The 12,149-nt window shown below is 62.1% G+C and overlaps 1 protein-coding gene across 6 annotated transcripts; it reads right to left on the bottom strand.

Moving 5' to 3' along the window:
• Nucleotides 1-2,085: 2,085 nt before the first annotated feature.
• On the bottom strand, nucleotides 2,086-9,192 carry CCDC51 (coiled-coil domain containing 51). 6 transcript variants are annotated; one of them, XM_036333658.1, is made up of 4 exons: nucleotides 9,121-9,185; nucleotides 5,102-5,421; nucleotides 3,548-3,712; nucleotides 2,086-3,053 (listed from the first exon to the last, which is right to left on the bottom strand). In XM_036333658.1, exons 2-4 carry the CDS (start codon nucleotides 5,411-5,413, stop codon nucleotides 2,328-2,330), a joined length of 1,203 nt encoding a protein of 400 aa, XP_036189551.1. In that variant the 5' UTR covers nucleotides 5,414-5,421; nucleotides 9,121-9,185; the 3' UTR covers nucleotides 2,086-2,327. The 6 variants fall into 6 exon arrangements, with proteins under 6 accessions (XP_036189551.1, XP_036189552.1, XP_036189553.1 ...); XM_036333659.1 differs by lacking the exon at nucleotides 9,121-9,185 and adding an exon at nucleotides 8,631-9,106; XM_036333660.1 differs by lacking the exon at nucleotides 9,121-9,185 and adding an exon at nucleotides 8,645-9,106.
• Between the last annotated feature and the right edge of the window lie 2,957 nt (nucleotides 9,193-12,149).

Here is a 12,149-nt window from a genome sequence, read left to right as displayed (position 1 = left end):
CCATCGATGTGTTTCTCTCACATCCACGTTTCTCTCGGGCTTTCCCTCTCTTTCTCTCTCTCTAAAATCAATGAAAAATATCCTCGGGTGAGGACAAAAAGAAAGAGTCTGCCTTCGCTCCAATCTACCCAACTCTGCCTCCCAAATTCCCTCCCCAGTTCCCTCACCCCCTGCCTCAGACATCAGGACCCCAGGTGCCTGCCAATCTGGCACCCCAGCTCCGCCCCCCTCATTCTCTCACCTTATGCTCCGCACCCCCCACAGCCATCCCCTGAGCCAGGTCACAGTTTTCCTACTGGGGCAGCCCTTCAGCGTCGTAACCCTCTCCTCCCTAAATCCACTGGTCAAGTGCACACCCTTCTGGACCTACCTCACCCACAGGGGGACCTGGGACTTGCAAACCCCACTGTAGCCTCATCTGTCCACAGATACGGCCCCTCCTGCCCCATAGGAGTTGGAACAGCCCACGTGCAGAGGTCATCTCATCCCATACCATCCTGCGGACCATTACAAGGGAAACCCTGCTGCCCAGCCAGTGTGGCTCAGTGGATAGAGCGTTGGCCTGTGGACGGAAGGGTCCCGGGTTCATTCCGGTCAAAGGCACATGCCCCGGTTATGGGCTTGAACCCCAGTGGGGGGCAAGGGTGTGCAAGAGGCAGCCGATCAATGGTTCTCTCTCATCATTGTATCTATCTCTCTTTCTCTCTCTTCTGAAATCAGTAAAAATAAAAACAACAAAAACAAAGAAAACCTTGCCAGGGATGAAACGACCAAATGACCAAGGGACCAGTTGCTCAGCGGTTCATAGCACCGGGTCAGGGTGTGTGTGTGTGTGTGTGTGTGAGTCACTTGGACTGAGCACAGCCTGAAAGAGGGAGGGCACCTCCTGGGAAACTGGCTTCAGGGGCCTCTGCTCAGCACGCCCCCAGGGGCACATGCCCACAGGCCCGGGCACCACCTCGGGGTGCTCCGAAAGGAGTCCTCCGACGCCCAACGGGAGTGCAAGCGCCTCCCCACTCCCCTTGCTTACTCAGGACACACAAGGCCACCCACGCCATTTAGCCCGGGAGGTCAAAGGTTGCCCTTCCCCCTGGAAAAAGCAGGTCAGAGGTCCTCGGGGTAGTCAGCCTGCATGCCTCCCAGGCACCGCCCACCTCTGGGAGGCCCTCCCCACCACCGCCTCCCTTTCCGGCTGCCGGCAAGCTGACCTCTGCTCAGGCCTGTAAGGGCCACCCCTGGGCTGTGTAGGGGGACACTCAGCCCAGTAGCACCTAAAGCACTGCCCCAGGGACCCAGACTGGCCACTAGTCCCGCCATTATGTCTCCAGAGTATTTATCACCCTCCCCCAGCTCTCCTCTGAGTATCTGGCCAGCATTAGAACCAGCGGGTTCCCCCCACCATGGCAGAGGAAGTGATCCAGAGAGGGGCAGTAACCATGGTTACCAACGGTGGGCAGCAGATGAGGCTCCACTCACTGAACGCCCAGGCTACCTGATACGGGACAGCTGGGCAGGCAGAGGGCAGGCCAGGAAACCCAAAATGAAGGCCCAGACCTCAAGGGTAAACCCATCAGAACATCCCGAACCAAGGAGACCATGAGACAAGAGGAGCTGAAGGGGGAGAGTAATTCCAGACCAGCCCTCAAGTCTTTTGTTGTTTTATTTTTTAAATAGTTTTAATTTTTTAAAATGTTTTTTAAATTGTTGATATTACAGATATCTCCCACCCCCCTCCCTTAACCACCGTCCTCAACCCCCCAGGTCTTCACTACCCTAGTGCCTGTGTCCGTGGGCTATGCACATCCTGTATAATAAAAGGGTAATATGCAAATTGATCGAATGGTGGAACGACCAGTTGCTATGATGTGCACTGACCACCAGGGGGCAGACGCTCAATGCAGGAGCGGATGTCCCCTGGTGGTCAGTGCACTCCCACAGGGGGAGCGCTGTGAGAGGGCACAGGCCGGGCTGAGGGACCACCCCCTCCACAGTGCACGAATGTTGTGCACCAGGCCTCTAATAAGTATATAAGTTCTTTGCAAACCCTCGAGTCTTGAATCTCAACTTTCAAAAAGTAAAACTCAGTTGATATAAATTACTTTAAATAACATAAACGCAAAGACATGTTAATGAGATGTTAGCACAAAGTTTTCATAATTAATATAGATGAGCACTGCCCAAGAAGGAAATGTGTCCGTCTGCCAGGCACCACACAGATGGTACCCGGCTCAGGCTGAGGTGGCGTGTGTCCCCCAAGATTCACTTCCCCACCAGGACCCTCTACTGCATCCACACCAGCCAGCCGAGGCCCTCGGAGCCGGTCCGGGCTAGCTGGCCCTGAACAGCATGTAGAGCATTGGCATGGTGGCCACGATCGTCAGGCAGGTGACCAGCGTGCTGTAGATGGTGTTCCTGTTGACCTGGGCTTCCAGCCGCTGCTCCATGTCCGGCAGCACCAAGACCAGGCCCCCCGGCTCCAGTGCAGAGCCAGGCAGAGCCGGGTCGGCGGCCTTCGCAAGCTGCACCACCCCGGCCACTTGGCCAAAAGTCTTCTCCAGGCGGTCGAGCTGCTCTCGCAAACCCTCCAGACAGGAATGGACCTGCCGGGAGTGGCTGAGCTGCTCTCTCAGGGCAGCTGAGAGGACGTCTGCGTCACTGTCCCGGGCGGGGGTCCCTGCCTGGGCCCCAGAGCTCGGCCCCGGCTCAGCCTGGACCAGGCCCCTCAGGTCCGCTATGAGGTCGTGCAGGTCCCGGTGCTGGAGGGAGTAGCTGGACGCCTGTTCCCGAATGGCCTCCTGGAGGCTCACGGGCCCCTTCTGGGCCTCCAGCAGCAAGGCCTTCAGCTCCTGCAGCCGCACGCGGTTCACGTAGGTGGAGCCGGCCACGCCGATCAGGGCCCCCAGGACCGACCCGATGAGGGACCAGTTCTTGGTCCTCTCGGCCCGCGTGCGCTCCTTCTCGTGGCTTTCCCGCACGGCCGCCGAGAAGAGGGAGAACTTCTCTCGCTCGGAGTCTTCGGCCCGCAGGTAGGCTGTGCGCAGCCTCTTCTCCTCCTGCGGAAGCGCAGCTGGTTACACAGCGGCGACGTGCAACCGGGCCCCCCTCCACAGCTGCCAGCAGGTTCCCGCGGTCACCCCGAGGCTCAGCCTGTGCCCGGCACAGATGACATGCCAACGAATGCCGGCAGCGTGAGCCTGGTGTGGGGGAGCAAAGGAGTCGGGGTGGCCGAGCGGCCACACTATCCTCCGACCCGAGCCATCTTGGCGTTTGCCATATGAGGAATGTGCCTACCAGAGGGGAGTGTCTGGAACCCTCTGGTGCCCCTCCTTGGCAATCTGGGGCCAGAGCACGTGCCCGGCACGTTCACCCAGTGCTCTGGGAGGACATGGGCGATGGGCTGAGCAAGCCTGGGGCCCTGTCCCTCCAAGGAGCTTCTGGTTTACTCCTGCCCAGGCCTGACCATCAGACCAGCCAGGACTCCCACCTGGCCCCTCCCTGGCCTGCCCGCTGGGCCCTGCCCAGGTGAGGAGGGCTCCCCGGGGCCTACCTGCAGCATGCGGTGCTCCAGGGTGGCCAGCTCCAGGTACTGGCTGTCCTCCTTGGAGATGCGGTCCAGGCGGTCCCTCACCTCCTTCAGCTTGGCCTGCTGCACCTCCACCTGCTCCTGAGCCTCGCGGACAAGGCCTCGAGCCACCATGAACACCTTCTCGGCCTGCGGGGAGAACAGGAAGCTGCCGGCCCCTTCTCTCCGCACCCACACGCCCGGCTCATTCCCAACCATATGGGCTGGGGGGGCGGGGTGTGGGAAGGGCAGGAAGACTCAGAAACAGAATCCTGGCTCAGCCAGGCACCCCCAAAGGGCAGGCCTGTGCCCCCGTCAGAACCAGCGGGTTTACCCACTCACGTGGGAACACGCGCCCGAGGACCTGGGAAACAGCCGAGAATGCGCACGACCTGCGGTGCCAAGCCAGCGACTGCAGTCGGACAAACCCCGGAAGGAAACTGTTCTGAGCACGTCGCGGCGATGGGAGAATTCTCGCTTCCTATCACAGTGTTTTACGAAGTATCGTACTCTCAAAAGGTATCAGCTTGTGAGAACGTTTAATAAATGACTTCAAAATGCAACGGGTGTTTAACTTTAACGCCTGCCTTTAACATTTATGTAAAACGCTTTTTGTACTCGTTCAATAGAAACTTTCCTGGCCACTGGGTAACGCTAGCAATGAAACTACTGGTCCGCAACGTTAAGACATTCTGTGCGTCACCGTATTGACACCTCACAACAGCGCCAAGAGAGGCACTGCTCAGCCAGGGTCATGGCCTCCAAGGGGAGGGACAGCACTGGGCCTCAGAACCTCCTGCGGGCCCAGGCCAGTGTGGCTCAGTGGATAGAGCGTCTGCCTGCAGACCAAAGGGTCCTGGGTTCGATTCCAGTCAAGGGCACGTACCTCGTTGCAGGCTTCTCCCCGGCCTGGGCCCTGGTCGGGGCTCGTGCAGGAGGCAACCAGTCGATACGTGTCTCTCACATGGATGTTTTTGTCTTTCCCTCTCTCTTCCACTCTCCCTAAAAATCAATGAAAAATATCCTCTGGTGAGGATTAAAAAAAAAACCAAAAAACAAAAAACCCTCCAGCGGAAGCCCACGTAACCCCCTTGCGGCGCTGGTCTGCAGGGAAAGGGGCAGGGGCAGGGGCAGAATGCGTTTCCGCCGCCACAAAGGACTTGACAATCACGGGCAGCGCTTCCCCCCTCATGGTACGAAGTTCCCCACGGCCTCCGCCTCCAGAGGGAGGTTCCATTCCACGAGGTGAGAGCGGGGACGGGGCGCAGTCACCCTGCAGGCAACTCGCATCACCCCACGCAGCCCAGGAGGGAAGTACCGCTGCCTGCCCGACGACCTCGTGGCCAGGCCACTGGTCAGCAGCTTGTCTCCAGGAGCAGCGCAGCCAGCCACCCGGAGGGCGCTCCAATCTCCCCATCCACCCCCCGCGAGCGGAATTCGTTCAGGAAAAGGCCAGCCTGGATGTGGCTGGCGACCTGTCCGGCAGGAGCCACCGGCCGCTTCCCGGGTCAGAGGACGCCCTCCCCCCGGCCTCCTCACCTCCGCCACGTTCCCCTGGGCCTCTCGGACCTCGTTGAGCCCCACAAACTCCTCGTATCTCTCCCACCAGGCGGTGGCCTTGGCAGCGGCGCGCTGCTGAAGGCGGTGCCCCAGGGCCCGGCCCTGCACCGCCAGGCGCTGGGGCAGCCGCAGGGCCTCCTCCTCAGGCCTGTCCTCTCGGGGCTGCCGGGCGCCCGGGCTGCACAGCGTCCTGGTCACCAGGAAGTCCCTTCCCAGGAGGCCTCTCCGCACCAGCGCGGGGGGCACGCCCACGGCGTACTGCATGGCAGGCACGGTGCTGCACCCCGACATCGGGAGATCTGCGGGGGGACACAGACGGGTCAACTCCCGCTGAGAAAGGCTGGCCACTCAGGTGGCGAGGCCTCGGGTCAGCTCTGAACCGACCCGCTGCCATTAAAGGGTCCGAACCGAGCGCCACTCTGCGGGGCCTGGAGGCGGCGGCCCCAGGGAAGCACACGTAGGGAACCAGCCCCCCACCCCCTCCACACCAGCCCCCGCTGCACCCACCGCCCAGGGCTCTGCTACGACTCAGATTAGAACTCTGGGCCCAGGTTTCTGACGTCGAAGAAAATGGCCAAATCTGAGTTGTGTCCACGCTGACAAAGCCCCACAAACGCCCTAAGAAACTGAGACCTGAGGGGCTTCGGGCAGGTTCCCGTAGCGACCATCAACCTCCCAGACGCCCCGGAGGTGCTCACAGCGAGGACCCAGCCTGTCCCAGCAGCGGGTGGACAGACGGACGGACGGACGGGCCGAGGTTCCCAGCAGCCTGTCCGCCCGCCCTCCACGCCCACACGCGCCACGGCGCAGGCTCCCTTTCACTCGTCCCATGAGCTGCTCCCCCCTCTCCAGCCGCAGCCACGGCCACAGCTCAGCTCCTGGGGTCCCTGCCTTTCCAGCCTCACTCTGATGTGTGGGGCCCCACCTACTTCTTCCACCTGAGGGAACAGCACGGGCTGGGCGTCTCCACTATCCAGTCAGGCCTGGCCAGCCCCAGAGCAGCTGTGACAGAGGAACCCCCCTGCCCAGGAGAGGGCAGCCCTGGCCAAACCCCTCCTCCACCCCCAAGTCCGGACTCAGAGCGACACCTGGTGGCCAACGGCAGAGGACGCTGGACAGGGAGACACCGGAGGCGCTGCAGGTGCGAGAGGGGCTTCCTGATGCGGGTGACCTGGGCACAGGGGGCTGAGCCGCAGCCCCCACCGCACGCCCAGCCTGGAGAAGCTCGAGCCCGAGCCACGCTGCAGGGTGGGGACTCAGCCCCTGGACAGCGTGGCCGGGCCGAGAGCGCGAAGGGGGCCTCCCCGGGGCAGTGGTTCCGAGCTGGTGCTGCCCTGAACCCGTGTCCCAGCCCTCAGGCCCACGGGAGCACATGCCATCCACGCCCCAGGGGTCTGGCAGGCCACCCAGACCTCACGCAGTGTCCACCGCACACCGGCTGTGACCCCGCAGCCACCCTGCGGGCGAGCCCCTCCTCAGGCAGCCTGCAGCCCTGCCCAGCCCAGCCCGGCCCAGCCCAGCCCAGCCCGGCCCAGCCCAGCCCAGCGCGGGGCGCTCTCCTAAGCGGCGCTCAGCAGACGGCGTCCGGGGCTGTCGCTCCCTCCTCACCCCCTTCTCTCCCGAAGGCTCCACCGGCCAGGCCCAGCCGCAGCGCCTCAGACTTCTTCCCCCACATCTGCAGCTTCCAGCACCCTCTTCCGGAAACCACGCCCCCTCTCCGCTCCCTCCGGCCTCCCTCGCCTTCTCTCGGGGCTCTTCCTCCACCAGCAGGAAGCAGCCCGGCCCCGGCCCCAGGAGGACACCCGTCCCTGGCAGAGATGGCAGCTACAGCCTCCTCCGAAGCCTGGCTTCCTGTCCTGCCCGCACAGCTGCTCTGCACAGGGCGGCCAGAGGCTAAGTCCTACGCCAGGTCCGTCCCTCAGTTCCCGACTCCCCGGCATGAGCCCCAGCCCTGCGTGGCCGTGGCCAGCACGCCCTCGTCCTCTTCCTCCTCTCCGTCCCGCCCTCCACTCAGCCAGCCCACCAGCTAAGCACAGCCGCCTGTGCCTGCCATTCCTCCACCAGGCCCGTCGGCTCACCCTGATTTCCGTGTCTTTGCTCAGGGATCACCTGTTGGCAAGGCCTTCCTCTAACCTCCCTCTGCCCACCTTGCCCGCTTCATTTCTCCATCAGACACACGTGGCCCTGTAAGTGCTACCTAAGCCCTCCCTCGAGAGGAGCTTGGTGACATCGGACTGCTCTTCCCTCCAGGCTTGCCTTTCCCACCGCCTTCTCCGTCTCCATCGATGGAAACCCCTTCGTCCAATTAGGCCAACAACCTCTCATCCTCCGGACTCGGCTTCCTCTCCCACCTCACGCCCAGCCCATCAGCCCTCGCCGCTTCCTTCCCAAATCCAGCGTCCCTCTTCCTCTTGCCCCAGCCCTGCCCCCACTCGTCCCAATGGCCCGGGCCATCCCGGGGGCCTCTGGACAGGCCTCCCTGCTTCTGCTCTGGCCCCTACAGTCTCCTGCCGACAGAGCTGTGGTCCTTTCAGAACATGTCTCTTCTGCTCAAACCCTGCGACGGCTCCCCATTTCTCTCAGGCCAGAAGCCAACCCTCCCCATGGCCTGCAGGGCACACCTCCTGCTCTTGGGCTTCCTGGCCTCATCTCCCTCTAGTCTCTCCTCACTCTGCTGCGATCACAAGGACCGCCCCCCCCCCCCAGCTTTATTGAGATACTAGATTCAGCGTGGGCAAACTACGGCCGGCGGGCCGGATCCGGCCTGTTCGGCTGTTCTAAGAGCGGAGGGTTCTCTTGCTCTCCCCTCCGCTCCTTCACCAGCAGCAGCCTTAACATGGCAACATCGGAAACACCGCCGCAGCTCCTTCTTCTGAGTCCAGTTTAAGAACCCATTGTGGCCCTCGAGTCAAAAAGTTTGCCCACCCCTGTGAGGCTTGGTGCATGAATTCGTGCACAGGTGAGGTCCAGCCGGCCTGCCCCATGGGGGTCAATGGGGGCCGCGGGGGCCAGTGGGGGGGGGGGCACAGGAGGTTGGCCAGCTGAGCCTGCCCCCAATTGGAGTGGGCGGGGCCAATCGGGGGCTGGGCCTGCCGCGAGGGGGAGTGGGGGAGGCCGCGGGAGGTTGGGGGGGCCGATGGAGCTCGAGCCAGTTGGCCTTGGCAGTGCACATCATAGCAACTGGTCATTCCAGTCACTTGGTTTTTATACATATAGATAATTGCCATGTACCGCTGTGTAAGTGGCAGGTGTGCAATGCCATGATGTGATACACACACAAACTGCTAAATGTTTGCCACAATAAGGTTCCCTAAGCGTCCTTCAACGCACACCATTGCGGTGCGTGGCCTTCTTGGTGCGGCTGGAGCACACCGGCCTCTCCCCCTGGGGCCTCCGCACCAGCTTTCAGTATCGGTGCCGCGAGCTCCCCGCCCTTCCCAAGGCCTGCTCAAGCTCGCTGCCACCCCCACCCCCCGGCATTCCTACCCACCCCGGCATTCCTACCCACCGCCTCTGCTTTACTTTTCTCCAGGGACGTGTCACCTGACCCGCGACAGGTATTTCTCGTGTTTGCTGGGCTTCCGGTCCGTCTGTCTCACCCCAGGACGTCGGCTCTGCCAGGGCAGGCGCTGTTCCGTCCACGGCTGCGTCCCCGGTGCCTAGAGCACTCTCTGCTCGTAGCACACACTCAGCACAAACACGATTTGCAAAAAGCCGCCACCCGGGCTATATGATAAACCCCGATTCCCTCGGGGGGCCTCCAGGCTCCGGGACCGGGTGGTCTACCCCCTCCGCCGCCTCCCTCGCCTCCCCAAGCCTCGCGGCGCCTCCCTCGGTCCACAAACGCGCCAAGCTCCGAGGTCTTCGCACAAGCCCTTCCCTCGACCTGCAGGGCTTCCCTTCCCGCGCACGGCCCGGGGCTGGCGCCTTCCGGTGAAGCACCCCTCCCGGCGCCGGACCGCCCCGGCCGGCGGGACCCCCAGTGCCACCCCGCGTACCTGGCCTGCCTAGAGCCGGAGCCGCAAACACAGCGGAGCGCCTGCGCCCGCCTTCAGCGGGCCGCTTCCGGCAGCGGGCACACGACTTCCTGTTTGGGAGCCAATCAGCGGGCCCGGTGGAGGCGCAGGGGCGGGGCCGGGGGCTCCGCTTCCGGTGGCAGGGTCTGGGGCCGGGGCGGCAGGCACCATGTCCGGCCGCGAAGGTGAGTGTGCGGGTTTGGCGGGGCGGGGCGGGGCGGGACGGGACCCGGCGACGCGGGGCCCGCGTGAGCGTGCGCGTGTCGCCCGCAGGTGGCAAGAAGAAGCCCCTGAAGCAGCCCAAGAAGCAGGCCAAGGAGATGGACGAGGTGAGCGCGGGGCGTGGGCGGCGCGGAGGGGTGGGAGCCCGCGGGTTGGGACCCCGCCGGTTCGGACCCGCCTGGACGGAACTCGCTCGCCCCCCCAGGAGGACAAGGCGTTCAAGCAGAGGCAGAAGGAGGAGCAGAAGAAGCTCGAGGAGCTGAAAGCGAAGGCGGCGGGGAAGGGCCCCCTGGGTAAGTGAGGGCCCGGCGGAGCCGGAGCCGGAGCCGGACGCCTGTCCCGAGCACCGGCCTGTGGGCGGGCGCAGCAGGCCCCGTCCTGCCCCCTCGGTGAGTGGCGAGGTCGCGGGTCTCGGTGCCCGCCGGGGCCAGGCGTGGCGTGGCCGCAGCAGGCAGCCCGGCCTTCCCTGATGAAACGCAGAGGCGCCGTGCAGATCGCACACGGAATGCACGCCGTTGGGTTTCCGAGTAGCCCGCAGCCTCTTGCCCCCGAGTCGTGTTCTCGGCTCGGGACTCGCTGCTCATGGTCGACGGTAGTGAGTGCTGGGCGTCCCGGTCTCTCGACGTCGGGATGAGCCTGGACTGAAATGCCAAGCACAGGCTGGCGGGCTGTTGCTCCACGTGCTTTCAGCCCGGCCCCTCCGCTCTGCCCCTTTTCAGACCACAGATGCGTCAGGCCCAGCAGCCCCATGTTTTCTGTGCCGCTGCAGTGCTGTCTGCGTTCACCCATTAGGGCTGCTTCCCCCGCGGGGTCTGTGCCCAGCTGGGTCAGTGAGCCTCCTGGGGCAGTAGAGGCTGGGAGGGCTTCTCCCTTGGGTTTCATTGTTAGCCACATCGCACTGAGAGTCCTTTTTGAATGCTGTGATGGGGTATCCTTTTTTATTTTTTAATATATGTACATTTTTACTGATTTCAGAGAGGAAGGGAGAGGGAGAAAGAGATAGAAACATCAATAATGAGAGAAAATCATGGATCGGCTGCCTCCTGCTCACCCCACACTGGGGATTGAGCCTGCAACCCGGGCCTGTGCCCTGAATGGGAATGGAGCCATGACCTCCTGGTTCATAGATGGACGCTCAACCACTGAGCCACGGGGCTGGGCACATCATGTAACTTTTTAAAAGTTTAGTTTGTCACAATAGGATCTTCATTCCTATATTGGGCATACTTAATTCTACAACTGTTCCTTAAATTACCTGTTTGCCACAGCTGTAGTCATTTGTAAATAGGGAAAAATAAGATACTGGATCACAATGTAGAAGGTAGTGTGGTATGATGTGAGTTAGGCATATAGATTTGGAAGTCAGACTACCTGGCTGGCATCCTGGCTTCATCACATCCCAGTTTGTAACGTTGAGTAACACCTGACACTAAGACTTCAGTGTCTGTACAGTGGGTTGCTAGGAGATGAGGCTCAGTGAGCCAGTCTGCGATGAAGCACACGGCTGGATGTAGTCACAGCCCTTCCTGCCTCATCCTCACCCTACTTCCCCCGGAGTAGGTAACATGGGGAAGCCCCGTACATGCTTGAGTCAAAGAGAACGCCCACTGTGAGAGCGGAGCCTTGCTAGGGTTCCTACCAGAACTGTGTTCCCCCCTTACTGACACTTTTTTCCTTTTGCAGCCACAGGTGGAATTAAGAAATCTGGCAAAAAGTGAACTGTTCCTGTGCCTGGGGCAATGGTGATCCTTAGTTCCATTCCTGTTTTAACATCAGGATTCCCTGTCATCACATCTCTTGCCACCTATAGCTAAAATGAAGTGTTATCTTGGAGGCTGTGGGTACATTTAAGAATAAACTTTTGTAAAAAAAAGTTAATGATAATGATAATCATGCATTGGCTCATCTCTTCAGTTCTTCTCATTCTGCCATTTCAACCGTAGCTGTGTGGTCAGAGTAAACCCAGCTCAGAGTCCTGCCGAAGTGTGTTCTTCAAGATGTTCTGTACCACCTGGAATTAAACCAACTCGCTTGAAATGGCTGTCGTTTCTGTGTGGTTGTACACACGAAAGAATATGTGACGTTAGTGGGAGAGTTTGTATTTTGGAAAGAAAGGCCACCCTTCTGTGTTAGGACATCCACGTTGCCTTTTGACGGGGATGCTCAACTGTTCGCGTAGAGACTGCCACGTGCAGGCTGGGCCTGTGCCTGCAAACAGTTCCTGTTGTCAAGGACCTTCTCCAGGAGGGAGCGGGACAGCACATGACATGCGCCGTGAAGGGAAGCAAACGGAGCGATTCCTGGAGTCTAAGAAGCAAGCTTACTCCCGGGTCCCCGGGCCCACATTCCCGCCTCCGGGTCTGCGAGCGGTGGTCGCGGTGGTCCCGGTGGATCGGGCGGGTGAAGCGAGGTGGCGGGACGAACCGCGCCGGAGGCGGCCTCGATTGACTACCCGCGCACGTGAGCGTCCCGCGAGACCCTGAGCCTGACCGTGCGCCGCAGGCAGCACCCGCGCGGGGGCTCGGCGCCCAGGACGCACCCCGGGCCGCCGGACCTCGGCGCAGGGCCGGGTCTCAGGCCCGCAGAGCAGCGGCCGCGGGGCGGGGGGCGGGCACTGGGCGGGGCGGGGCGCGCTCGACGTGCGTCATTTCTCCGCGCCCGCCCGCCGGCAGCCGATTGGCCCGCGGGAGGGGGCGTGGCGGAGGCGGCAGGCGGCGCGCGGCGGTTGGTCCACCTGCGGCTTCGCGGCGACCCGGCGGCTCTGCGCCTCGGGGAGCGGGCGGCCGGCG

This window comes from Myotis myotis, unplaced genomic scaffold, assembly GCF_014108235.1.
Source record: "Myotis myotis isolate mMyoMyo1 unplaced genomic scaffold, mMyoMyo1.p scaffold_m19_p_13, whole genome shotgun sequence".
Classification (NCBI taxonomy): domain Eukaryota; kingdom Metazoa; phylum Chordata; class Mammalia; order Chiroptera; family Vespertilionidae; genus Myotis; species Myotis myotis.
This window is presented reverse-complemented; position numbering and strand designations above follow the sequence as displayed.

What these genes read in the sequence shown, in the direction of transcription:
- CCDC51 (XM_036333657.1), bottom strand. Translation starts at nt 6,797, where the DNA reads ATGTGGGGGAAGAAGTCTGAGGCGCTGCGGCTGGGCCTGGCCGGTGGA. An exon ending in AGCCTTCGGGAGAGAAGGGG is followed by an intron (nt 5,422 to 6,730) that starts GTGAGGAGGGAG and finishes GTCCCCCCGCAG; the next exon opens with ATCTCCCGATGTCGGGGTGC. An exon ending in CCCAGGGGAACGTGGCGGAG is followed by an intron (nt 3,713 to 5,101) that starts GTGAGGAGGCCG and finishes TTCTCCCCGCAG; the next exon opens with GCCGAGAAGGTGTTCATGGT.